Genomic DNA, 27,211 nt, shown 5'->3' on the forward strand with positions numbered 1-27,211 from the left:
ACTCAACAAATTTGTAACAATTGATCCACCCATGTCTGTGCCCATCCCTTCTCTAAAACCTATTTGTTTTATGTCTAATATGTTCATATTTTTTATCCATAGATTCAACTCATCCAAAACAATTGCTGCAAAAATCTTTGATTCTACATCTGTTAACATGATTGGCCGGTAATTCAAGGGACTTAGGCGGTTACCCTTTTTGTGTATCAGTATTACATATGACAGCTTCCAAGATTTAGGAATATTCCTCTCATATATAATGGAACTAAACAGGCAATTCAATAGACCTGCCCATAGTGTTACATTGTTTTTCATTGTAATGTAGGAAAGATTATTAGGACCGGGGGTGCATGTAGACTTAACTTTGTTTATGTGCCTGGAGATGTTGTTTAATGATATGTTCAGCGACCACAGCTGGTCATTAATATGTTGGGTTAAGAATAGGGTGTCTGATTGTTGGTACAACTTCTCAAAGTGGTCTACCCAAATGTGCCCAGCAATTGGATTTGTTGTCAGTTGTTGCTGAGACACTTCAGATCCATTAATTATAGACCATATGTTCCTAGAGTTGCCATGATCTAGGGCATTAATCATTGCTTCCCCATCCTTTTGTGCCATATGTGCTCTATAAGACAGTAACCAGTTTTTATATTTCTGCTTGATCTGTTTTGTTTTACAGATCAATTCTGTCTGATTTGATGTTTCCTTTTTTGCTATACGCAGTTCTTTCCTTAACAAAGCCTTCCTATTTTGTACTTCAGTATCAAATACATGTAAACATTTTTTATTGAGTATTTGCGGAGATGATTTTATAATATTGCCTTTTGCCAGCATATGTGCTACATATGTTTTAAAACAGTCACCTGAGTAAGTTTCAAGTTTCCACTCAATTGACGAAGACAAGTAATCATGTAACATCAGTGTATTTAACTTGGTTATATTTTCAGGGGTCCATTTTACCTTAGTACCAGCAGCATTAACTATGATGTTCCCCATATTTTGCACTACATCTGAATTTACCTTCCTCCAGGGTAAAACTGTAGATAGCAATGCATGATCACTTTCCAACAGACTAGTCACCTTTAGTGAGCAAGAGTAATCTTGAAAATTGTTGCTTACAAAGATGTAGTCCAATATGGAACTAAGGCCCCGTGCTTGCCAAGTTGGAGTGATATTAAACAAAGGCTGCATTCCCCAGCTATACATGAAAACCACCCACATACTACCTCTGTACACTTTATTGCAAGCCCCTGAAGCCTCCAAATCTGTAGATGCGATAATCCGGGTTGCATCATCATATTCTATGCTGCAGTCTGCATTCAGATCTCCTGCAAGCAGCAAAGCACCACCTATGTTAGAATCCAACCAATCATGTAGTATTTGATTAAACATGGCAAATAGCTTTAAAAGCTCTGTGTTTGTATGAGTGGCAGTATTCCAGTAGACATTTAACAGCATTATGGAAACATTGCCCTTATCTGTGGCCAATTTAAAAGTACCAACAATTGCACAATCCATAACCAGCTGTTCAGAAACCATCTTTATATTAGTCTCTGAGCGATAACCCAATACAAGGCCACCACTTGGACGGCCTTGCAGACCTTTAGACGCCTTCATATTAATTATGCCATAGCCATCCCATAATAAAATGCCTGTAGCCCAGGTCTCTTGCAACAAGACAAAGTCATAACACTTTAACATTTCAACAATTTTAGCATTAGTAATCAAGTGTGAACATCCCCTAGTATTCCATGATGCAAGATTAAAAGCTGTATCTACGCTAAAGTGGATCCTTCATAGATTTCAGCTTATCTATGGATTCCTTGAGAGATAGAGCTAGCCATCTCCATTCTTGTATGTCGGAGAGATGGGATTTGACTTCCGTCATTATCGGCTTATCACCTTCTTTACTGGTTAAGCACCTAACCTCTTGTGGATAAGTACCTTGATTTGAATGGTGCTTCATATATCCTTCATTTGAGGCCAAATTTCCGTCAATTTTATATGACTCCTGATATTCCATCACATCAAATCCTCTTTTTTGGAGGGCACCCGCTTCTTTTAATATAAGTGTTCTGACCAAGGGAGAATTAATTATTAATCTAACATAATCATATCTCTCTTCGTGGATAAAATCTACAAGTTGAATATCTGAAGAGGTTATTAGGCGTAGTTCATCAATGTCATTAAATAAGCTTAGAATATACTGCCTATTTAAGGACCAGGGTCCCCCATCATCAAAAACATAATAAAGCACCAGACTTGGTTCATTTGGATACACAGGGCGCCTTAAATTATGAGACTCATTTCTCTTGATTGTATAGACCATATGGACAGACTCTTGATAGCGTTCCTGTCTACCTTGATTCAGCCCTATACCTGTGTTTTGGCTTGATATTGGATCAGGCAACCAGTTGTTTCTGCTTACGCCACTTTCCATGATAGAATTAACATATTTACCCTCGGAGGGGCCCACTATGCTTGGAAAATTTGTTTTTGCTTCGCCTAGTTTGTGATTCAGAATATCTTCAATAATGCTACTAACTTCTTCCCTAGATAGATTAGGGTGTGCAATAATGCCTGTATTCTGTTTCACAGATTTGTCCATTTCTAATGTAATAGTTTCAACATTTTTTATCTGGGGAGACTCAGAAAGTTTGTCTTTTGCATTGATATCGGGATACTTTTTCTCCTGCATGCCCTTATTAGAATTGTCACGTAAATTGACCCCACTACTTTCATTGTCAATTTGGTAAGCCACTATATTTTCTTTATCTTGTGCTACTGAGGATAGGGAGCAGGCGGTGGGGGAACAATCTATAAATGTGGGAGTATTTAATCTAGATAAGGCATCCGGGTTCTTAAAGATGTCAAAAATGTCTTGAACCCCCCTTTCTAAGGCACGAAGATTACTATCAATCCTGTCAGAAGTAACTTTATTTTTAAGTACCGCCGACAGCGTAGAAGGGCCTTCTGTATACTCTGATTTATCTGGGCTTCGTGTGGCGACCAATGGTAGGGCAGCCAATTTGGCTGATAAAACTGGTGGAGTTGGTTCTAATATATTATTATTGTCCACCACCTTGTCGGTGTTATTGTTATCTTTCTTGTCTAGCCAAGCCTCACGTATATCAAGAGTTCTCATAAATTTACGAGATGTAGTAAGGCTAGCCTTCGCTTGTTTTGCCTGTTTTTTTCTATTTTTGTTCTCCTTTTTTTTCGAAATTTTTTCAATAAAAGCACCATTATCGTCATCACTAATAATGGTTGTACCTTCAATAACAGTCGCGGGATCATTTAAACCTGTTTTTACAATGTTGGTCTCAATCATACCAGGAGGCAGTCCCTGCGGGGTCTTTAGGGGGATTGCATTTAAGGCCAATTCTTTTATCACCATAATACCACTATTATCTAGGTGCTTTTTCATGCAATTGGGCTCAGTACCATATTTTGTAATCAATCGTGTTAACATTTCAGGTAAAGCTGTAAGAGCCAACACCATCTCATTTAGCAGTCTAGTATGATTCTTTAATTCAGATAGTACCGTTGCTTGATACTCTTTACAACATGATCCAGTGGCCATGACTGAATTTATATTGTTTATTTCCAATACTGTGGTGGTGTCATAGCTTGAATCTTGGACCAGATGTTGTGATACGTCCAACATAGAGGTTATTCCTAAGCTAAAGATTGGTGGAGTATCATCATAAGTTAAGCACTCGTTCAATCTATCTTTATTGCTGTCAGGTTCAATTACCCTGTTTACATCAATATCAGCAATTGAGCCCTCCTCAGCAAATAAAGATTGCGAACTTTCCGATAAATGAGCATCATTAATTAATGCTTTAGGGCTAATTGTAAGTCTTTGTTCCATAGAACAAGATTGTGCACAGTCCACCATCTCCCTTTCAGAATTAGTTAGGTCAGAGGCAGATAGGGCCATTGCACGAGCAATACTCATTCTAGTAGCCATATAAGGCTTAGACACGCTAGTGAGACGACACTTCGTTTTAGCAGATTTATTTACACCTACTTTAACAGATTTTTTCAGGCTCATGGCTCATTATACTACATCTATAATGAGGCTCCAACCACCATATTACCAGAAAGAAAAAGAGATTATGGCAGGTACCGTAGTAGAACAGGTAAATGTAAAGTTACCTAAAATGCGAAGAATTAGGCCGCCACCCCGCAGCCCTACCAGACCAAACAGACACAACAGGCCACTTCCAAGGCCACTTCGCATGGGCGCGCGCGCATGGGCGCGCACGCAGCTGATTTTAAAGATTAGCAGTTGTTGGGGGCGTGGCCATATAAGTCCCAAACAAAGGAGTACGGCAGCAGGCTTCCTTTCTTCCTCACGTAAACTCGTGCAGCGTGAGCAACAGACACAACAGGCCACTTCCAAGGCCACTTCGCATGGGCGAACTTTAATATAACTTCTTTCTCGTGTCTTTCTCTAAACTCCTAACCCAGCTCGGGGATCCTTTGTTCGTCCGTTTGGCGGGCTTCTGCCAAGAAGCCCTCCTTTCAGCGCCTCTTAGTCTGGGGTGGGTCCATTGTTTGGGAAGGGGAGTAGGACCCTTGGACAGGGTTGCCTCAGCAACCCATGTCGCACTCTATCCTGATAGGCTGGAGGGTCTCCCGCCAAGATGACCACTGCACTGTGTGAGTGACAGCTAGGCTGTATGAATGGGGATCTTTTTGCATCAAAGCAGGGCCCTGAGGACTGGAAGAGCAAGACGTCGCCACTGGGACTAAGAAGCCGAAGAGGAGAGAAGCCAAAGACATCTGCAACAACTGAACCACTGGTGAAGCACTGCTGCAGGGTCTCACCACTTTTCTCCACACGACGAGAGAAGATCTTCATCTGAAAGTGCCTTCTTCCTTTGAGCTGGTGGGGCCAATCAGTTTGCCAATCGCCTTCCCGGACCTGCCTTGGTTGAATCACCAGTACCCTGTACTCGGAGGCCAGATAGCCAGGCACCAGTCCACCCGGACCGCGATTTAAAGGAGCATACCTTTTATTCGTCGGGCAGCACCGCTGCTGGTTTCATCCCTGGCTAGTGCAGTAACTCGAACCTTCCTCCACGACGAGAGCCTCTCTTCCTCTGCTGGATTCCCCGAATTGCAGGAACTACCCGAAACAACCGCCACCGCAGGAGCCACTTCTTCATTATAAAGGTACATTGTTCCGCCAGGCCGCCCTTTCTTCGCGGTATCTCTAAAGGTGTTTTAAATCCTTTACCTACCTGTTGGGTTGGCCGCCCCCATCTCTTAACATTGTCTTTTCAACTTCTGTAACCACCTTTTCAAAATCGTTAATCAAAGACTTGACTGCAGCTTCAAGAACATTTTGCTCCTGGGCCCTTGCCCTGTACCACTGACCCTGGCACAGGTCTACTGACTCTGGCTACATTTGTTAGAACTGCCTTCTTTAGATTGATTCTCAACTAGAACTGTGTTGGTGCACCTACTTCGTATACTACCCTTTTCTTCCCCTTTTTAAACCTTGTGAAATGCCATTTTGCTCAGTTTTCATTTACGTATTTCCTATACTGATGCACTGTCTTGCTTAAACTGGTTCACAAACTTATGGGAAGTGTTGCTACGGTGTTTAAGAAGCTATTTCTGAATAACTTGTGCTTTCCCTCCCTTGTGAGAAATTGCTAGAGTATCCCTTGTGTTTTGCTCAGTTTTCACTCTGGTTCACTTGGTCTACAATTTAACTAGGGAGTGTGTATATTTTTCTTTGACTTATTTTAACTTGCTCGATGACTGTGATACATGTATTTTATTAGAAGTGTATAAAATAAATATATATATACTTTTTAAATACAAAGCTTTGGTCAGTGTTTCCTTGTACCCTAGTACTGTAGGCCTATTGTGTAAACCCTGAATACTGCTCATCTCCCTCTTGAGATAAGTCTGACTGCTCAGCCACAGCTACCAACTAAATCTTTGTGGTACAGACTGATACCAAAGGGGATTTATTGCTCTCACCTGTAGTCTTAATCTTCTGTAGAGCTCCCTAAGGGAACTGCACAGGATTTTGCCTAACAAGGGGGGCGGCTGCCACAGTACAGAGCCTCGCAGAGTTTACTAGCCCACCAGCTAGGCTATTTGTTACTAAGTGCAAGGCCCCCACGTGGTCTTTATCCGTCACTACACCATCAGGTACCTGTATGGGTAAAATACCCCAGAGAGGCCTGTAGGCATGTATGACTCCTTGAAGCCATTACAGGCTCCAGGTTAGGCATGCAGCCAGACTGCATGAAGGGGCGAGGCTTACCAGCCCTCATCATTCCTCACCAAGCCCTTCCCCTGAGACACACCCTCAAGGAAGCTAAGCTATTGGATAAAGGAAGTGGCCAGTCCTGGGAGACTGGGGGGGTATATAAGGATGAATGTGAGAATCGTTGAGTGTGGGTTAGTTGGGTGAAGACAGGAGTTGGTGGAGGATGTCCGAGAGACCAGAAGAGGAGATAGCGACTGGATTGCGGAAGCTGTTGGAGAGAGGGGCTCTGGAGTATTTGTGAGTGAGTGGAGAGTATGAGGAGTAAGAGATAGTGTAGCGTAGCGTAGTGGTAGTACTTGTGGAAGAGGTAGCAGTAGTAGTTGGAAGTGGGAGGAGGGGAGGGGAGTGGTGAGTGAGGGACTGGTAGTAAGTAGTAATGGTGGTGGGCATGAAGGATAAGCTTGAAGTGGAATAGGCAGTAGTGCGGTAGTAGAGGGCGGTAGTGAGTGTTAATAACACACTAGCAATAGCAGTAGACGGAGAGTAGTAAGTGCAACAGGGAGTGAGAGAATAGGAGTAGCCAATGGTAAGAGTAGAGTGAGAGAAATAACATAAGAATAGCAAGAGGCAAGGAAGTAGAGTGGGAGGAAGGGAACAACTGAGTTAGCAGGAGGTAGCGACAGTAAGAAGTGATGGGGTTAAGAAGTAGAGGTAGGAGTCAGATCAAAGGGTGGAGGTGGAAAGGCGGAGTGAAAGAGCAGAGGGACAGTAGTATGGTGGGAGGAGAACATCTGTAGAGACTAATAGAAGTGAAGCGTCAGGTACGAGTGGGCGTGAGATAAGTAAGAGTGACACCGGAGGGAAGAAGGCACCATCTCGATCTCCCTAAAACCACTAAGCGGGAAAGGTCAGGGAAAGCTAGAAGACCCCCAAGGGAGATAGTTAGCCCTCGTTTTAGGGAAGTCATACTTGGCCCCAGAAAGAGCAAAGACCACAGGTGACACCGATCAATAGTGCTAACACCAGTTAGAGACATCTGAGTTATGGCGGAGGGTATTGGCCGGGGTAGGTGAGAGAGTGAGGGATGTCCGTAGCCTCAATTCCCAAGAACCTGATCAGGCCTGAGAACTACGGAGAATCCTTGGCCCAAGCTGCTTGTAAAGTACCAAATAAACACCCCAGGACTTACAAACAGGGTCATCATGGTTATTTGTGATGAGCCACCCCATCATACTTTTTTGGGTTAGTGTTAACAAGCCACGGATTCCCTTACATACTGCATTTGAACATGCAAAGGCTATAGAGAATACATAGAAGCGGTTTGGACTAAATAAAGCGTTTATGTGTGATCTTGTACGCATTTGACATGAATGTATTATCAAGGCCCATTGAGAATAGTAGGGTTTTAATAATTGCCACTTTCATTGCAGTGCTATAACAGCTTAATTCGCACACAGCATGGAAACATGAAAAATGCAGGAAGCATGGATTGCAGCATTCATTTAGCTTTTGTCTCTGATTGCTGAGATGTCCAACACCACAGCGCAAACCAAGACATCAGACGACTGTGAACCTTGCATAAGTGTAACGGGGAGATAGACTTTAATAAAAACGGAAAGGAAGAAGGCATCACGTTGATTCATATGTGCATTTACGCTTTAAAAAAAGAGCATACTGAACGCATTGCGTATTTCTAAAATCAAAAAAATGTCAAACTGACGACTTTCACTTGATAAGAAAGAATAGGAAATTGCAAGGCAAAATTAGTGTATGTGTTGAACAGAGATAGCAAACATGTATTGAGGTACAGTTCAAAACACACACCATGGTAAGAGATAGGAAAAGATATTTTGAAGTGTCCAGTTAAAAAAAACAATCTGATAAAATGAATATAGCAGACTAAGGGTATATATAAATCACAGAGCACATCCTGCTAAGGGCACAAGAAGAATTTCAGGTGATTGGCAGGCAGACACACGCTTCCATTCGAGCAGCTGATGGGGGAGTTCAGACGGTGACTTAATTTGAGGTTAACGCACCAAACGGCTGCAGCACATTTTATGTGGCTCTGCTATATTTTCGATACGTCATATTAAACCAAATAAGAACACTTTTTAATTTCATAGTTCACAGTAGCTCATTTTAATGTGTTCGAAAGAAAAGTAACTTTTTAAAGGCAAAGCATGAAGATTCCAGTTTCTTTCTAAGGTTGAATCAGAGAGCCAAAAAAAGCTTTAACGGTTCAGTGAGCAATGAGAGAAATAGCATAGTGCCTAGACAAAATAAATTAACTATTGTTGTAACTTTATTAAGCTGTCTCGTGCAGGGAAAATGTGAATTGTGTAGAATGCTTTTGTAGCCGTCATAGATGTTAAGACATTTTTTATTTAGAAGCTGATATATTTTGTCTGCAGAATAAAACACTGCTTGTTTTGGAAATCAATGCTATGTTACAAGGGTAGTAATCACATGATTGTGAAGAACAACAAAGCATTGATTAATTACTTAATTTGATTTTCGTGAATGGTGATGTTTAACTGCTAAATTGAACAAAGCTATTTTAAAAATGATAAAATACCAATTTGTGGTTCTTGAAACCTTTGTTTGAGTATTTTATTTGTTAGCAATGCCTTACAAATGAGTGGGCTCATAATATGAAACTGATTAGGAAGCCCACTTGCCCCAGGTTTGTTGTGGGGCAAAAGTAATAAATACGGTGGAGTCATCACTGATCCCCAGCCAGAGATTTCCTCCCATGTGCCCAGGCGACGGCAGTCGCTACCTGATCCGACTCTGTGGGTGGTATCATGAGGGAGGATCACATGGGAGGAAACGTCTATCGGGACAAGGTGGTGACAGCAACAGGAGAGGCATGGTATTCTTCCCTTCCCGGAGAGGAAGACTGCATAATTACTGAACTCTTAATGGCCTGTTGTCACTTTACTAATCTCTCCCACTGCAGGACCCAAAAACCCCTTTCTGCAACGCAATCTGAGCAGAATATCATTCATACCTCATATACTTGTAATACACATTTAATATCTCTTGTCGGTGATGTTTTTGTTCTAAATAAGAATCCTCATCAATATCATTTTGGAAGACCTGGAAATCCTATGGACTCCACTCCCACAATGCTTCAAGTACTGAGGGGAAGAGTAAGAAGCGGTTTGTATGGAGTGAAAGTAACGCATACTAGTTGTTGCAATGAAGCTCAGCTGCGCGGGACATTTAAAGATGGCTTACACTTTGAATTGCAGGAGAGAGTCGTATAAGAGAGGAGCAGAGCGGGGGCAAAGCGGGATGCAGAACTGCAGGTGCAGGCAGATGCAAGGAAACAAGACGTGTAGAAGAAGGCAGGAGCTTTCAATCTACCGCTTGTAAGCATTACCTACCAGAGCGGCGGGAGACCCAGGGAAGCACAGCAGGCACAGAGGGTGAGCTGCAGAGGTGCTGGCAGCAGGAGCAATGCTGTCGGAGACTGCCAGACAGCGGCAGCTTCACCGGTAAGTGAACTCAGAGCCGGCGGGAGAGCTGGAAAAGGGTCTGGGAGGCGCTTGTCCCCGAGTGAAGACTTTGCTGCAGCAGCAGGCCACGGATCGGAAACGCCAGGAGACACCACTGAGTCTGTTCAGTGATGGTGTGGACCCCGGGGCGTACTGACAGGCCTATAAACAATTGAAAGTTAATTTTGAATATCGACCAAGTAAAATAGAAAGATAGTTTGCACAAATCCTCATGCCTGAGATGTCTATATGGGGAAAGTTGGAGCAAGTATTGCCACAAGCAAATGAATATTGGTGAAGAAGTTAAGACAGAACTTGAACAAGTCTCTATATGGGGAAGTTTGGAACAAGTACTATCTAAAGCCAATGAAGTATAGCCAGTGCAGGAATACCACTGCGCTATACTGAAAAACAGAGAGAACATTGAAAGAAGCCCTGATAAACAAAATATATCAGGCAGTGAGCCTTTTGGGGGAAGGATACCAGGCAGGAGACAACACCATGGAATCTACTTAAAGTGTATGAAAGAAAAAGACACTGAGCCTCATTACGAGTTAGCCGGTCCGGATTTAACAGTGCCGGTAAAACAGTACCGGCACCGTTTTCCGGACCGGCTAACTCAGAGTAATGTGCTGTGTGGTGTTAGACCCGCCAGGTCTGACTTGGTGGGCGTAAAACCACCGTCTGCACACGGACGTGGAAACACCCGCACCATTACAGCATGGTGCCGGTGTTTCCACTGCCCCCATTCCCATGGAGTCCTGGGACTCCACGGGAATAGCGAGTAACGGAATGCTGGCTCCGAAATTACCGGACCACCGGGGCTGTAATGTCCCAGTGATTCCAGCAAGTCCGGAGCCGGTAAATCCCCATGAGTCCGGCGGCAGCCTGTCGGTTTTACCAGCACGGCTACCGCCGGACTCGTAATGAGGCCCATTGTGAAAAGATACCTAGCAGGAGAGTATACCAGGGGATCTAAAGAGTCAACCGGAGGATTCCTGGCAGGGGAGTATACCAGGAAGCTGTCCTTTAGAAGTTGTTGCATAAAAGAGACCCTTTTGCCACCCTTGAAGCATTGTTGTGTGTAAAAGATCTTTTTACTACTCTTGAGGAACTATTGCTTGAAAGGACACATTCTTTCATCCCTAAGAAAAGGTTGTGTGAAAGGGACATTTCTACTACTCTTAAGGAAGAACTGTTTGAAAGGGACACTTTTCGCTATCCTACCTGAAATAATCTAGGTGAAGGGAACCACCACCTTGATCCAATGATATGATATATGCCATTCAGAATGCTCCTGTACACAAGTGTTTCTAGGTGCGATCCAAAGATTGTTTTGTTGGATTTCAAATATTTGGTTTTTGCACGCACTTTTTGCTAAATTTAAAATAGCAACATTTACCTTAAACATTTGGTTGTTGATTATTAGTGTGAGGGTCCGATACGTTTTGGACACAAGGACTCATTGTATCATTTTGACGACGAGACACAGACTGATCTTTAGTTTTAGCTTCTTACGCAGGGTAAACTCTTTGTGATAGGGACAGGCCTTTATCCAACCCCTTTATTTTTATGAAAATATCTAATGTTGAAAATATTATAACTTTGGGTCCGCCTCTCATTTCTGATCCTTCACATAAAGCACATGGTAAAGCATGCTTTGAAGACGGAGTGCATAGAACAATTGATCCCTTACTCAATTTCTCTATTTTCTGACAATAGGTTTACAAAATTTTGCATTTTAACACCTGAGAAGACTTTTTCTCAAAACTGAAGCTTTCCGAGACGTCGGATAGGGTAAAATCAAAGTGAGAAGCTGTTGGTAAATAAGAATTCTTTGTAACCTTCAAACTGAAGGGAGTCTTTTTTCAGAGCAAGAGGTCAGAGGATCACCACGGTTAAAATACATTTCTAATGGATTCTTTTCTTCCACAGGTTCCTCATCTTTATCTGTCTCCCAACGCTGCAGCTGTTCAGAAACGTTTCTGTTGCCCGGAGGCGGAGCTCTGCATCTGAGCCACCTGATTGCCATTACATGCCACATGCCGGATATGATGCCTGGGCTAGTATATATTGAGGAACTGCACCCGTGACCCTAGTTCCTTGTTTCGGTGCACTCTGCTTGCTTTAGGAACACTGCTTCCTTGAAAAGGGAGCACAGGACATATTGTTTGGAAACTTCCATAGGGATTCTTCTTTACCAACACGGGTATGACCGGGTTGTGAGGACTTATTGAAGGGGCAACCAAGACTCGACATACACGCCGCTGCAAAACATGGAGAAGGTCGCTAGACCAACATAAGCTTGGGAACATACAAGTAGGACAAAGATTTCAGAGCACTCTAGCGAGAACATTTGGGGATTATCTTGCAAGTGAAACAATTGCCTTGAGGACAACAGAGGGTCGAAACACATGTCGGCTGTTACTAAGCACAATATTAAAAGACACCATTACACTGTACTTATAAATTGTGTAAAGACTCTTCTCAATTGCTATTTACTGATAGGGTATAGCGCAAGCAGACAGCACAATTTTTTCTAACTAACTCGTCCTTGAAAATCTTGCTTCTCATTTTTGACTTCATGCTGAACACCTTCAAGCTCTCTCGTTTTAAACCCTGCATCGACTGCGGACATCGGATGTCACATCTCGGATCTGCATACAATCTGTCTTTACTGCCAACATAGAGGAGTATTAGGACCAAGTTCTTATGACAACCATGCAGTGTTCCATTTGGAATGATGTTGCATCACTGACACCTAGAACAAACATGAACATAGGGTTGTAGGTTACGCCAGTCGATTCACCCCATGGCACTTTAGAACAGGAGGCAAAATTCTTCTTCTTTCTCCACAAGGAGTAGGGAGACAAACCGACTCGTCCATGGTCACCCAGCCTGGAACACTGTACCGAATAACGGTCCCTGGTCCGCAAGCAAAAGAAGCACTGCAAGAGATCTTGTTCCCCCCCGCATGCCCTCAAAACAACATTCTTCTACCTCATTGAGGAAAAGGAGTTGCAGATCAAGGAACGCCTTGGACATCAGGTACCTCGGGTACCTTTTCCCATCCAATCTTCCACCATTAGATTAGGGAGTTTTTTGGGCAAAATATGCTTGGTGCTGGTGGATTCAGTCGATGCACCAGCGGTTTCTGCTTCCACCCTGTTGGCAATGTGGAGTCCACCACGCTCGGATGAGCTGACAGAATCCGCAAAACATCACGACCCTACGCCTTTGAGCTTACCCACAACAATAAGGATAAGGATCAGTCAAGAGGCTGCACCACTCTGTTTCGGACATTAACTTCTTGCCCGAAACTTTCCTCCTCTGTCTCACGGGGTTCCTTGTGTGTATGTTCCACTCCCTAGTTATGCATTTATGTCTTGCATAGAAGAATTTATGTTGAAGGGGGGGGTGTGGGGGCGCACATTCCCTTTGTATTGGAACCACAACACCCCAGGGAAATGAGACTTGCCAGAGAAACTATTTGGGGACTGTGGTGATTTGGTGGACCCTGCTTCTAACCTACAAGATGCAAGTGGCCTGGATATCACGCCATAATTGGAAAAGCTCCCTGCTCCTACCCTGGGAAAGCCTGGCTGCTTTTCAGTACCCGATTGCAATGGTGGTGGATGCTTTGGGGTTATTGGTCACCACTAGACCCAAGGTGCTGTATGAGCTAATGGGTATTCTGGATGAATTTCCACAGAGAGAAACCCTACTCCTTTCGTCCAGCTGTAGAAGCACCAGTCTTAGAATTGTGATCTTAGCCGGCCTCAGCTCCTACGGTGAACCAGGACGTAGACAATAAGCGCACAGCAGCCCTGTCTTGCCCGCAATTCCAGTCCTCTCATGCATCCCAAGAAAGCTTAGTTGCCCAGGCAGCCACAGCAAATCTGAAGACAATGTCTTTTTCTGTCTTTGCCCCCATATTGGGAGAGCAAGAGACTGGATGCCTGGGGAAGAAAGTGTTTTGTTTGGGCAGCCTAGGCCCGAAATCCATCAATGCCTCCTCCGCCTTAGTTATATTTTCTTTTGGCCTATGGCCTGTTTTGGAGGTGGCCCAACACATCCATACAGGTGCCATGAGGGATGGTTTTGAAGCCCTACCAAAAGATGGCGAGGAGGCTGCTTGCCAGATCTCCCAGTTCTGCCTAAATACTGACAACTGCATGGCTAGTTCTAGGGCCACTTTTATGGTGTTATGGAGATATTCTTGGCTGAGGATGTTGGGCTTTGCCCTGGATGGTCTGGTATAGCTCCTAGATATACCATTTACTGACCTCAGTCTGTTTGGGACTGAGGTCAATGATTCCCTCCAGAAGATCCAAGCTTCTAAGGCAACAGCAAAGTCTCTGGACCTGGCAGTCCAGCAACAACAACCTGCAGCTGCCACGGGCAGAGGCAGGGGGTTTCCTCCCTTCACTTCTTACGCTGAAAGGGGCAGAGATCAAGCTCCTTCTGGTAAGCAAGCGTAGTGGCATCCCAACGAGTCGGGCAGACGGTGCCCCTAGTTTGGAAGTTTATCAGCCTCTTTTATGCCTGCAGCACTCCCAGTGCTAAGCCCTTTGAACTAGAGTTCAATCACATTTCCACTGTAGTAGGTAGAATTTCCTGGCTCTGCAGTGAATGGACTCTTTCCACTTTTGATACCTGGATATTACAGGTAGTCTAGCAGGGATTCTGTCTTCCTGCTGCTCAACACCCTCTAGACCATCCGCCAAACAACCAGTACTTTTCTCTGGACCCACTTCCTACTGGAAGAGGTTTGTCAGCTTCTGGCGAATGGGGCTATATACCTGGTAGCCCGCTCAGAATGATGCAAGGACTGGTAGTCAACTCGTTTTTTGTTGCCGAAGAACAACAGAGGCATAAGATCTGATATTGGACCTGCAGCGCTTGAGCCTGTACTTGCACAAAAACGAGTTCAAGATGGTTACTCTAGCCCAAATCCTCAAGCCCTCCTCTTGCAGGATTGGCTTGCCTCCATGCATGTCCAGGAGGCCTTCTTCAATGTGCCTATCCACAGAAAGCAGTGGAAGTACCTGAGATTAAAATTGGGGCACTGCCACTACCAATTCATGATCCTACCATTTGGTCCATCTTCGGCACCCAGGTCCTTCACCAAGCTGATGGCAGTGCTAGCGACTTGCTTCAGAAGGGAAGGCATACATGTTTTTCCCCATCTGGATGACTGGCTTGTCCAAGCTCAGACACTTGTACCGTATGTGCAGTCAGTTGCACCGCTTGGGCTTCTCCCTGAAATTCAAAAAGCCTCCGGTTTCGCCATCCCAGTTATCAGGAGAGTTTTGGACAATCGCCAGGGCAAGGCCTTACTACCTGAGGATCGAGTGACGAACAGCTCCAAGTTGGTCCATGTCCTCCGATCACAGGTGAGTGTTGCTGCATTAGCTTTCCTGTGCTTTCTGGGTTTATGGCCTCCTGCAGTCTTGTAGTTCCAGGGGATAGGCTATGCATTTGGTCACTACAGTGGCTTCTCAGATGTCAGTGGTCTATTTCAGGGGCACTCTTCAGGTCTATACAAGTGTCCAGAGACCTGGAATGAGGATCTCAGAGAAACAACGTACTGAAGGAGGGCGGTGTTTCGACAACCTTCACCCAAACTGATTCTGGTCATGTATGCATCCCTGAAAAGCTGGGGAAGTTCTGTAGGTGGTGTTCTCCCGTTGGAGGACTCCAAAGTTTGACCTCTTTGATTCCAGTGTGAACAAGAATGGCAGGTGGTTCTGCTCCAGGGACCTTCCCTAGCAGGGACTCTGGGTGATGCTCTAACGGTCAAGTGACACTTCGATCTGCGCTGTCTTCCAACTGATCCTCATCATGCTGCTGCTTCTCAGGAGGCTATGCCTGTTTGGGTCCACAATGATTTTGATCGCTCTGAATTGGGCCCATGGAATGTGGTACCTGGAGTTGATGGACATGTCCATCTGCCCTCCCTGGCACCTTCCTCCGAGAACAGACCTTCTCTCACAATTTGATGGGAGAGTTGTGCACCCGAACATCAACAGCCTGAATCTTCATGGTTAGCTGCTGAAAGGTTGATGTATTAGGAGTGGGATTTGTCGAAGGACATTCTGGATTTGCTCCCCTCTGTTGAGAGACCCGCCGACAAATCCATTTATGCCTGAAGAGTGGGATACGTTTTGTTCACTTGATCCGGGAGAGGGGTCTGAATCCCTTTACCAGTTTCACATCCTCTTCGGTTTTCAGGAGAACCCTGAGCAGGCTCTATTTTTTCACAATCCCCCACAGTCATACACTTTCTGCGGCATGTAAGTAATTTGTTTCCCCCACACTAGTTGGTTGTTCTACCATGGGACTTAACTTTAGTGTTCATGTTTTTATGGGAATTCCGTTTGAGCCCCTTGATTCTTATTCATTAAGATAGTTCACACTTTAGGTGATTTTCCTGGTCTCCATCACCTTTGCTGAATGGTATGAGTGAGCTCCAGGCATTGTCAGGTAAATCTCCCTACTTTGTTTTCCCACAGGAAAATGTGACATTGAGAGTGCAATCATGCTTCCTCCTGAAAGTCGTTCCGATTTCCATCCTTATCAAAAGATCCACCTTTTCATTGGTTACGTTGGTGCCCGTGCTGACAGGACGGTTACCAAATCGACCCTGTTAAGGTGGATCATCATCTGCATCTCAGAATATTATGGTTTTGCTGGTAAAGATGTACCGGAGTGTGTCTGACTAGCTGCCACCTCACCTATGCAATGTGGAGTCCCTGTTCTGGACATTTGGCAGGTGGCTACGTGGACATCTCGGCACATATTTGCAAAGCATATCTGCTTGGATCTCAGTTAGGGCAGGATGCTCATTCTGGTAGAGTGGCCCTTCAGAGTTTTTTGATTTGGGTGGTGTCCATTTTTTCCCTCCCTCCTCCAAATTAACACATTTCTATGGGAATCTGTCAACGGAGAGCCCTTGGGAGTAAGAAACCCATTAGAAGAACAAATTACTTGGCTCTCTTTAGTGTTCTTTTTGATGGATGTTCCACATATTGATTCCTCATCACACTCCCTACCTTCCCCTCTTGGTGGGTAGCTAGTACACCTTGGTTCTGCAGCCCATCAGTGTCAGAATTAATTGGAATTCATGTGGTCCTGGGCTTAGTGCTTCAATGTATACTGGCCCTGGTGGCCTATCTGGCGCAGAAAGGCATTGGTGGAGCTGACGTGGAGCCGCGTCCCCTGGCAGCCGGAATAATTTCAAAGAGCTGCTTCACTGGGAGATAGATATCAGAGATGAGGACACTATGGGAGGAAAAGCCATCGGGAAATAACATTACTGGGAAGTAAGTCATTTATGTCTGTCGGGCGGTCCTTTAAAGTTTCTTGATTTAAGTGGTCACTTCTTGCTCTCTACCATCCTCTGGGATTGTTATACTGCTATGGGAGCATATGTAAGACGAGGAATCTGTGGGCGGATGAAATCCATTAGAAGGACAAATTACCTACTCTTGATAATGTCCTTTCTCATGGATTTTCCTGCCACAGATTCCTCACTGCCCTCCTAACCTACCCCTTCCATTAGAGAATTTGGTGGCATTTCAGGATTAAAGAGCAAAACATTTTTTGTTCGTGTTCCCTCAGCTGCACGGGGGCAGGGAGATATGGGAAAGGGTGAACTGAGGTCATTGTGCATGGTGTGCACCATATTTAACGTTTCACAAAGGACAAAGAACATAAATACATTTCGTACCACACATACATTTTTCAAAAAAAAAATGTTATTATGTTTATAGCTCAAAAGAGCTTTAAAAAACATATTATAAGAACATATCATTATAAAAATACTTTTCATAGAAAAAGCTCAAGGCAAATCATTTCATTACAATGCATAAATACATAAATATATCCATACAAATATATATCGCACAGAAATACATTAATGCACACAATACGGATGTGCAAATCTGCCAAAAGCATAGCGTACCTCAAGGATGTATCAAAGAGTTATGTATGCATATGCCATTAAATTAGGTTATACTATGTGCAAGTTTCCCAGACGCCAGAATGCCCTTCAAGACACTATAAAGAGCGATATGCAAACTCCTATGATCGGAATTCAGGCAATAGGTCCAAAATGAGTCACTCTTAATAGTATCCAAGTCCATCACATAGGGCCTCAACATCTTTTTATACAGGGGACCACATTCCCAGCATTCCATGAGAACATGTCATGCGGATCCAGGTTTCCCTGTAAGAACACATCATCAGCAAAACCTGCCCTCCTTTAAGATGCCTAGCTCGGGGCCAGAGATTGCCAATACAGGTAATTTGTTCACACGTAGGAGTAAAACAAATCTCTGTGGCTCCATGGATGGCCATAGTTTCAGGTAGGACTGCAAGCTCTTAAACTTGTGTACTTAATTATCTACCACATGATAGAACCATAGACCATAGAGATGGTTTATGCACTGATGCGGCTTCACACAATTCATTGACATCCTTTATCATTTACGTGCGGTATGAAATGTATTTGTTCTTTGTCCTTTGTGAAAAGTATTAATCATGTATGCTTAAATATTATAGGGGTGATATTGCTGTGGTAATTAAGTGGTTTGTTTAACGCTAATGTTTTTTAAAGTTTCAATTATACCATTAATAAACCATTTTCGCATCAATTCCCTCGCCTGGACAAGTCACGTGTTCCTCCTAAGCTCCAGGAGATATTTAATTCAATTAAAGAACACTAAAATAACAATTGCATTTCTCGTGAGACACCACCTTTGCATTTTTAGATCACTATTCTCCCCAGGTGTCTACGAAGTAAGGGTAATAGCCATCCATAGTTCCTATAGTGCTCCGTATTTAGGCATGATCGTCATTTATGGGGCCATAGAGTGGACCATTGTAGGATGTCCACACCAAGGCTTACCTCATCCCCTTCTGGTGACTATTTGTCAGGTGCTAGCTAATTGCATCTAGGATGAGGAATCGGTGGGAGGAAAATCTATCAGAGAGAGCCTTATGATGGGTTATAAGTAAATGTTTGTCTTGAAATGTATGCCTAGGAGCATATTCAGGGTTTTCAGAGCCCTCCTCTGAACCAATACGCAAACGCAGCAGAACCTTTTATTTCCACATTGCTACAAAGTTGGTGTCCTTGTTTGATGATTGAGATGTGAGTCACCTGAAAGCTTTGTACAATTGCCAAATCGGGCCAACAACTGGTGTTCCTTTCCATCCCACTCAATAAGAATTGAGAATCCACAATATTACGATTTGAGGGGTTTCGACTGAAAGTTAATTTTTTAATGGAAACCTAACTGGCAGTGTGATAAATCACCTTTAAAAACTGAGCATTAAAGAATACATGCAACTCTTTTCATGGCACAGCAGCCACTTCAAAAAGCCAGTAATGAGGGAGAACGGGTTTGACATCTACCTGTTGTGAGAAGGCTGACGAGCAAGTGATTGTAGGGCCAGAAACAGCTGCATAGTTAATCTCACCCAACGCTGTCGGGAAAGAGAGGTCTGTGGCAGAGAACCTGCTCTTTCTTTCGGGTACAAAGGCATTTAGTTCTGGAGATGAAAATATACACCCAACCCTATTGGAGAACAACCCGATGTACACTTGTGGTTGGGAAACTGGGTGAAGAGGACGAGCATGTGGGTGCCCAGCAACCTGGATACAAGGGGCCTGTTTTTATCAAAAGGGTTTAGAGCGAAAAGAAGATTAGAGTACACAGTGTTGTTTAGTGGGACCTGACTGAGTAAATTCCTGAACCAAATTTGTACGTCTGGGAGAAAGTCAGAAAAGCTACAAGAGTTAAGAGAGCATCCTCGAAGCCAAAGAATAAAACTGCATAACAGGGATATGGAGAGGCATCCAAAGCTCTTTTGTGAACCCAGAATCCAGAAAGAATGTGGTTAAAATATTGAATCCAGGCAACACTTGTCATAAAAGCTGCAGTGATCTGAATCTTAAAATCTTTTATAAAGCGCTGCATGGTGAGGAAAAATCTTACATCCCAAACTACATTCAACTGCTACCTATCTAGGCACTTTGTGGTGGTAAAGAGTCTTGAAAACAAACAAACTGAATGCCCTTTGGCTGACGCAGTGATTGTAAATCTCAAAGCAAACAGAACTTCCTCTTGTTTAAAGCACTGCATCCTGTCAAAAGAAAGCCGAAAGTGAGCTCTGTCTGTTGTCGAACATATTGCATTATGAGAAATAAAGTCCTAAATCCCAGACTGAATTGATTTACCATTTGTTTAGAGCAGTGCATAACTGGGAAAAAGACTTCAAGCCCTGAGTGTAGTCCAATATAGATTATTTTGAAATTGAGTTTAAAAGCCCCCACAAATAAATAAGTATCTTCATAAGTCGGCAACCCTGACACACTTGTGCAATACAAATAGTTTTGTCTCAACTTTCACTCAAGTATGTCTTTTGTTATTTTCAAGTCTGTCACAGTAGCTTTAACACTTCATTGGGGTCAATCAGAACATGGAGACTGGGCTAAGACTTAAACTGGGCTCCAAGATTTGAGACTGATTTACAGCGAGAGAGACTAGTGATATTTGCCTCAAGATGACCACTAAATGTATAAATGTGTGGCATGGCAAAAACATATGAAAGCTACATTTGTGGTTTACCATTATCAATAAGGTGTGCCCCCATACCTACATCATCCTCCTATGCACAATACATTTCACTCTTAAGAGAATGTGAAAGGTTACTGTGGGTAACCTTGAAGAGTGGTAGGCTCTTTGGCAACGCCACAAGGGTTGGGGAAAGGAAATTGGATTTGACCAATGGCCATACTTACTCAACCATTTCACTGAAGAAATTTGAATATTTCTTGGCCCAAGGAAGCTTCACCAAATGGAGTGAAATATTTTTTTTCAATGTCTTTCTACCCTGTAGACTGGTAGCAGAATGGAGACTCTCCCGTGGTGTTGAAGAACAGACTCAGGCTTTCTTTGAGGGATTCAATGAAATTCTTCCACAGCAATATTTACAGTACTTTGATGCCAAAGAACTAGAAGTAAGTAATCTTCTAATATTACCTTCACTTTTGTTTACTTGCCATTTTTGTTGTTGGTGTGTCCAAAGGTTAGACTGCTTCAACGTGCTTCTGGTGAATATTCTGTACTGCAAAATCAGGGAACTCTGAAAATCTGAGCTCACATATTTGAGTGTCATTTAGAAAACTATTTGTTGTTCTTTGGTTATCTGATAAGTGGGTGATTTCACTTCTTACTCTTCCATGTGTTAAAATGTCTTGATAAAACCATATTTGACAATGCTGTTGGTTATCTACTATTTACCATGCCTTTTCATAACATGCTTCGTAATGTTTTGTGTGCTATAGATCAGGCCGTATCGCCATGTGGCAAAGAAAAGTGTATTTTATTTTCTCCAACCAGATCTTTATTGACAAAGAATAGCACAAGAGAAAAAATAGTTGCCTGTTGGCATTACAATATCAAACTCTGACACCTTATAAATGTCTCAGTTGTGCATTTGTAACTATTTGTATGTCAACCAAATAAACATAATATGCATCTACATCTCATTATGTGCAACGTCAAGTTATACCTATAATTCACCCCACCCCCCTTCATGTCTTCAACTATGTATACCTTCATTGTTCATCAATATTCTGCTCACCATTCACTCTTCTTCGTCTGGCAAAATGTACAGAAATTGTAATCTTGTGGGCATGTACAATCGATTGGCATTCTTAAGGGTCATATGTAATAAAGGGAGACCAAACCTTCACGAACTGTGTGAGTTCCCCATGAGGGACTGCTGTTGTTCCTTCCATACTAAAGACTGCCCACACAGCATAGTACCACTGTACTATAAATGGTGTTTCACTGTTCTGCCATTGCCTCGCAATACATCGTTTAACGCTGAGCATCAGGTTTGCACACAATTTCCCCAACCTCCCCCTGATCTCAGCCTCTCCCACCCCAGGAATATTAAGCACAAAGCCAAGTCGAAAGTGCGACTGGTCCCTAGAATCTCACAAACTCTTGACTACACTTCCTGCCAAATGTGTTTCAAATGGGGACACCCCGACCAGATGTGCCCCATCGTCCGTCTCCTCCTACCTGCATGCTTGCCAACACAGGAGAATAAGATTCCTTAATTTTATTCAGCCTCTTCAGCAAAAATTGCCACCTTTGCAGTATTTTGAATTGCAATTCCCGGCTCTGCACAGACGTGTATGGCCCATAAGCCCCTCTTGTAGCCCACTCCCTCAACGAGAACTGCCTTCCAGCATCCAACTCCCACTTGCCCCTTAATCTCGGCTGGGTCTTGCTCTCTCCCCTAGCAAGATTTTGTATATCGTGGAGATGAGACCTCGATTAGTCTTGCTGTTTGAGATTGTCATTTCCCACTCCGTCTGCGCTCTAGTCACCCCCTCTTTCATTGTCTGTGTTAAAGCTGCTGGTAAGTAAAGATATCCCTATCGTTAACCCAAATTCCTGGGAACATCTGTCAAATGTCTTAAAGTCCGCCCCCTCGTGCATATCTCCACATTCAAATTCCCTCAGCCCTCCTCCTGAACACTGCGCAAATCTAGAATGCTCCATCCCTGGTGGAAAGGCTTTGTTTCCAGGAACATGTGTTTTTAGTGATGGCCATGGTGCCCATCTGTGCTTTCTAGTTAACTTATACCAAATCTGCAATGTTCATCTTGTTATAGGGTTTTCCTGGAGTCCCATGGGTCTATCCCCTCTTCCACTGCTCCATCTGTGACCAGTGTTTCAACTGGCTCTCCCTTTCCCACTCCGCGAGCACAGTAAGTTGCGCCACCTGGTAGTATTTCATCACATTGGGACATCCCACTCTCGCCTGCCTTTTGTGCTTATAAAGAACATTCCTAACTATACGTGGCTTCTTACAATTCCATACAAAGCCCTTCCCCTTCATCACCACCCCGTGACCAGGATCAGAAGCCATTGGAACAAATATAATAGCCTACGATGGACGTTCATCTTAACAATCACTATCCTCCCTAGCCACGAGACATACAGGCTCTTCCCCTTATTCAGATCCTTCTGAATTTGATGAATTATGGGTTGTATTTTGGCTTGAATAGTGTCTCCATTCTCAGAGTTAGGTTCGCCCCTAAGTACTGCACCGATCCCTCTGCCCATCGAAAGGGTGTTTGGGTATTAGGATGCTCCACCTCCTCCAGCGCCACCGAAAGGTTGAGAATTTCAGATTTAGCCAAGTTTACCTTGAACCTTGACACCCTTGAGAACCTGTGAATCTTCCCCATAATCTCCTGCCGGGACTCCCTCGGATTGGACACCATCAGCATGACATTGTCCACGAATAAACCTATTTTATGCTGCGTCTTAGCCCACCTAACTGTTTTGCGTGAATGGCTCCATCACTAAGGCAAATAAGAGGGGGGGACAAGGGACAACCCTTGCTTGGTTCCCTTAGTTATAGGGAACGGCCCAGTGAGCATTCCATTTACCTTCAACCCAGCCATCGGATGATGGTAGTTAGCATGAATCATCTTTAAGAAGTGAGGTTCCACCCCATATCTTTTCCAAGGCTTTAAACATATAGGCCCAATTAATTCGAACAAATGCCTTCTCTGCATTGCGTGCCAACAGAAGAAATGGACCCTAGTTCCTACCCTGGAAGCTTTGTCTACAATGTGGAGTATCCTCTGTATGTTATCAAATGTGTTCCTCCGCTGTATAAATCCAGATTGGTCTTGTGCTATCAGGTTTGTCAAGACGACTCCTAACCGTGCCACTAGAACTCGGGTGCACAATTTGGCATGTGTATTGAGAAGTGCTTTTAGCCTATAAAAGGAACATGCTTGCAGGTCTTTGCCTGGTTTGGGAATTAGGGTGATGTGTGCCATTTCCATAGAGGCTGAGATGATAGGTCCTGCCTCCTGAAACTCATTAAACAAATGGGTTGCTGAAAGTTTTATAAAAGGTCGCAGTCAGACCATCTGGCACCAGGCTCTTGTGCAATTTAAGGCTGCCCATGGCCCTCCATGCCTCCTCTCTGGTTATCAGCACCTCCAAGCATTCCCTTTGTTCTCCTGACAGTTTGGGTCCCGTCCATTCCCTTAGATAGGTATCCTGCTCTCATATATCACAAGGCTCTGCACTTTAGAGTTTTGTAAAGAAGTCTTCCATTAGTTTTCTTTCGCCCCCCTCCCCTGTCACCACTCTGTCTCTCTGATCCCTCAAGACTGCCATGAAGTACCTTTGCTCCCTTGTTCTTTATTGGCTTGCCATCATTCTCCCCACTTTTTTGCCATACATGTAAAATGGCTGCCTACATTTTAATATGGTGCTCTCCCCCGATTGATAAGCTGTCATAGCTGCCCCGTCGCGTGTGCCAGTAGTCTTGCTGATTTAACCGACTGTCTCCTTGTGTATAGCCTCCAGTCCGGATATTTCTTCCTCCGGCTCTTTTTTCCCTCCCTCCATTTCAACTCCTCCAACTCCATAGCAGTGTTAATTATATAGCTTTTAATGTGCATTTTAATCTATCCCATCTCTCCTCCTCCGTAACCCCCGGTTCCCTAACCGCTGCCCTATATTTATCTTGTTCTCCCTCTATCAAGTTCCTTGTTTCCTTATCCCTCAAAAGATAATCTTCCAGGCTCCAGTCACTCTTCTGGAGGGCCCCTTCTGCCCAAGCCAGTGTTACCAGAGCATGATCAGAGAGCATGATTGACCTTATTCGCGCTTCATGGCTCCCCATCATTATGCCTTGCGTTACCAGAATATAGTCTATTCTTGAGTACATTTTGTGTACTGCAGAGTTGAATGAGTAATCCCTCTCCTGTGGGTGGTCTACCTTCCAAGCAGCCAACGGGCCAATCCTGGCCAACCTTTCCTGTAGCTGCTTCGAAATTGCGCCTGTAGCATGCCCCCTGAGCCCTCCAGACCTATCCAACTTCGGTTCCAATGCCAAATTGAGATCCCCACGACCACCCATTCACCCTTTCCAAATGCCTCTAAATAATCCACCCATACCTCCAAGAACTGATCCTGCGCCTGGTTAGGCACATACACAGACGTAAATGTGTACTTCTGTCCCCTTATTCCCCCCTTCGCCATGACATACTTCCCCAATGGATCCCTCTTGACCTGCACTCCCTCCAGATTATGCTCCTTATGCAGCAAAATCACTACCCCTGCCTGCTTGCCTTTGGTGTGTGCCTGGCAGTAGGTGGGATATTCCCTGCTATATACCCTCAGCAAATCCCCCCGCCGCAAATGCGTTTCCTGCAGACAGATGTGCACCCCCCTTTTAGCCATGTCCCTCAGCACGCTCAATCTCTTGTTAGGACTGTTCATCCCCCTTATATTCCACGATTCTTATCTTAACCATTGTTGTTATAACCTCCTAAGCCCATTCTCCCCCAATAGTTTCCTCTTGCCAGCCTCCTAACCCCTCTAGTGATAGAATATTCCCCCGAACATTGACTGTCCCCTCCTCTAGACCTGAATCCACCATTGCTGATAGTAATTTCCTTCTCCAGCATGGGGTCTGGCATGGATTCACATGCTCATGAATATTCCCCGTCGTCAGGCTGGGAATCCTCGGTAAAGAAAAAACCAGTATCAGTTTTGTTTCTGATCTGTCTTTCGTAGTAACAACCAATCACTGGTCTCTGCGTCATACTGACCACAGCCAATGACTGCCCTCTACCTAAGCACCGCCTCTGGCAGCCATCTTCAGATTTTTACCGCACGTTCATGTGTTGGGATCCTCGTGCTATTGCTCTCGAGCGTTAGTGCTATTTTTTCACGTTTTTTCTCAAAAACCTTCGTTTTTTCGGTCAAAAGAGCCTCAAGCTCCACCGACTCACTATCCGATCAACGGGGACCCGTGTCGGATTCGTCTGCGCCCCTCAAGGGTGAAGATTCGTCGAGCTACGCTTTTGGAGGACTCCAGAAGTTTCTCAGGCCCGGTCATGGCCCAGGAGAAGGGAAGCTCGACGCCCGGAAAGCTGTTCAGGGTCTGCCCTGGATGCCAGCTGCAGAACGTCTTCAAGGAGGACGAACACTCCTTTTGTCTCTACTGCCTACATGAGGACAAGACGCATGTGGAGAAGGACTGTGCGTTTTGCGGCAACATGTCGGAGCGGACCATGAAGGACCGCCATCAACGTCTCGCCAACTGGCTAGAAGGGAAGAGCCCGTCCGGCGAGAAGAAGAAGAAGAAATCTGAGCGGTCTTCTAAGTCCTTTGAGGATGCCCCGGCGACGGGGGTCCAACATAAGGCCAAGCACCGCGAGTCCGCTGGCACCGGGAGCGCCGAACGGTCGGGCTCTACGGGCGCCAGGCAGGGCGCACCCTCCCCGGCACCATCAACCACGAGCCAACGCTCTGGGTCGGGTAAGAGGAAGGCCGAGCACCCGGCGAAGCTCCTGGAGAGGCCCCGGTCGAGCTTGAAGGCCCCATCGGAGGGGGAGCGAGGCGGTGTCCCCCCCCTCAAGGATAAGGCGGTGAGCGCACTTAAGGTGGTGAAGGCCTTAATCCATCCGGCCAAGCCCTCTATCGAAACTGTCGTGGCGGCCCTGGCTCAGCCTGTGCAGGCTACACCAGTGGTGGCGACCTCGGGGCTCAGAGTCTCCCTGCCACCTCGGAGGGAGTCATCTTTTGTGCCCATCGATAGGACCCCCGTGAAATCCCCCGTGGGGAAGAAAAAGGGGGGGCAGGGCGTCGTCGTAGATTCGGCCTCAACCTCGGAGGAGGAGCTGGTCGAAGTCTTAAGCCACGGCCTCGGCGTGGAAGAAGACCGACCCGTCGGGATGGATCCCGACGCAGGTGACGACGACATCGTCGAGGGTACCGACGGGGCCCCTGATCGCCCGTCGGATTCCCCTCTGCCAGCGCCGCGAGACAACTCGGCGGCCATTTTGTTGGCTATACAGTCCTTATGCTCAGAGATAAGGACGAGACTACCGTTGCCGACGGAACCTCTCCCGTCGGGGGACCCAGAACCGGGACCTTCTGGTGTTCCCCCTACCAAGAAAAGAAGGATCCACCCTCCGCCTCCTTTTCAGCCGTCGCGCCCCTTCCAGCCCTCCTCCCCGTCCACCCGAGGGGATGATACGGGGACTGACACGGCAGCGACGGGTACGGACGACGAGGTATACGACGAGGATGTACCGTCGTCGCCTCCCTCCAGGGCTTCTCCGCCCGACGAGATTGGATCGTTCCACTCCATGATCTCCAGGGCATCCGAGCTTTTTCAACTCTGCCCTGAGGAGAAGAAGAAGGAAGGTTTCCTTTATCAGCGGCGCGAGGCCAAGAGGAAGACGGTCCTCTCAGTGCCTCTATTGGACGACATTTGGGATGAGGGCCTCACCCTCCTCAAGAACCCTTCCACGACGCCAGCTAGAAGAGACCGGTACGAGAAGAAGTACCGGGTCCCGGACACGGCCCCCCTGTGCCTCCGGGCGCAGCCTACCCCGGACTCC

General features: G+C 45.0%; 1 protein-coding gene across 4 annotated transcripts in view; it reads left to right on the top strand.

Moving 5' to 3' along the window:
- The window catches only part of ITCH (itchy E3 ubiquitin protein ligase), a 2,968,415-nt gene that overhangs the window by 2,570,109 nt on the left and 371,095 nt on the right, over window positions 1–27,211 (top strand). For all 4 annotated transcript variants that reach the window (XM_069652264.1, XM_069652266.1, XM_069652265.1 and 1 more), the window contains exon 20: window positions 20,650–20,770. In XM_069652264.1, coding sequence (XP_069508365.1) covers window positions 20,650–20,770 — 121 coding nt within the window. The remainder of the gene's footprint in view (window positions 1–20,649; window positions 20,771–27,211) is intronic.

This window comes from Ambystoma mexicanum, chromosome 3p, assembly GCF_040938575.1.
Source record: "Ambystoma mexicanum isolate Mex_15411 chromosome 3p, UKY_AmexF1_1, whole genome shotgun sequence".
Lineage (NCBI taxonomy): Eukaryota > Metazoa > Chordata > Amphibia > Caudata > Ambystomatidae > Ambystoma > Ambystoma mexicanum.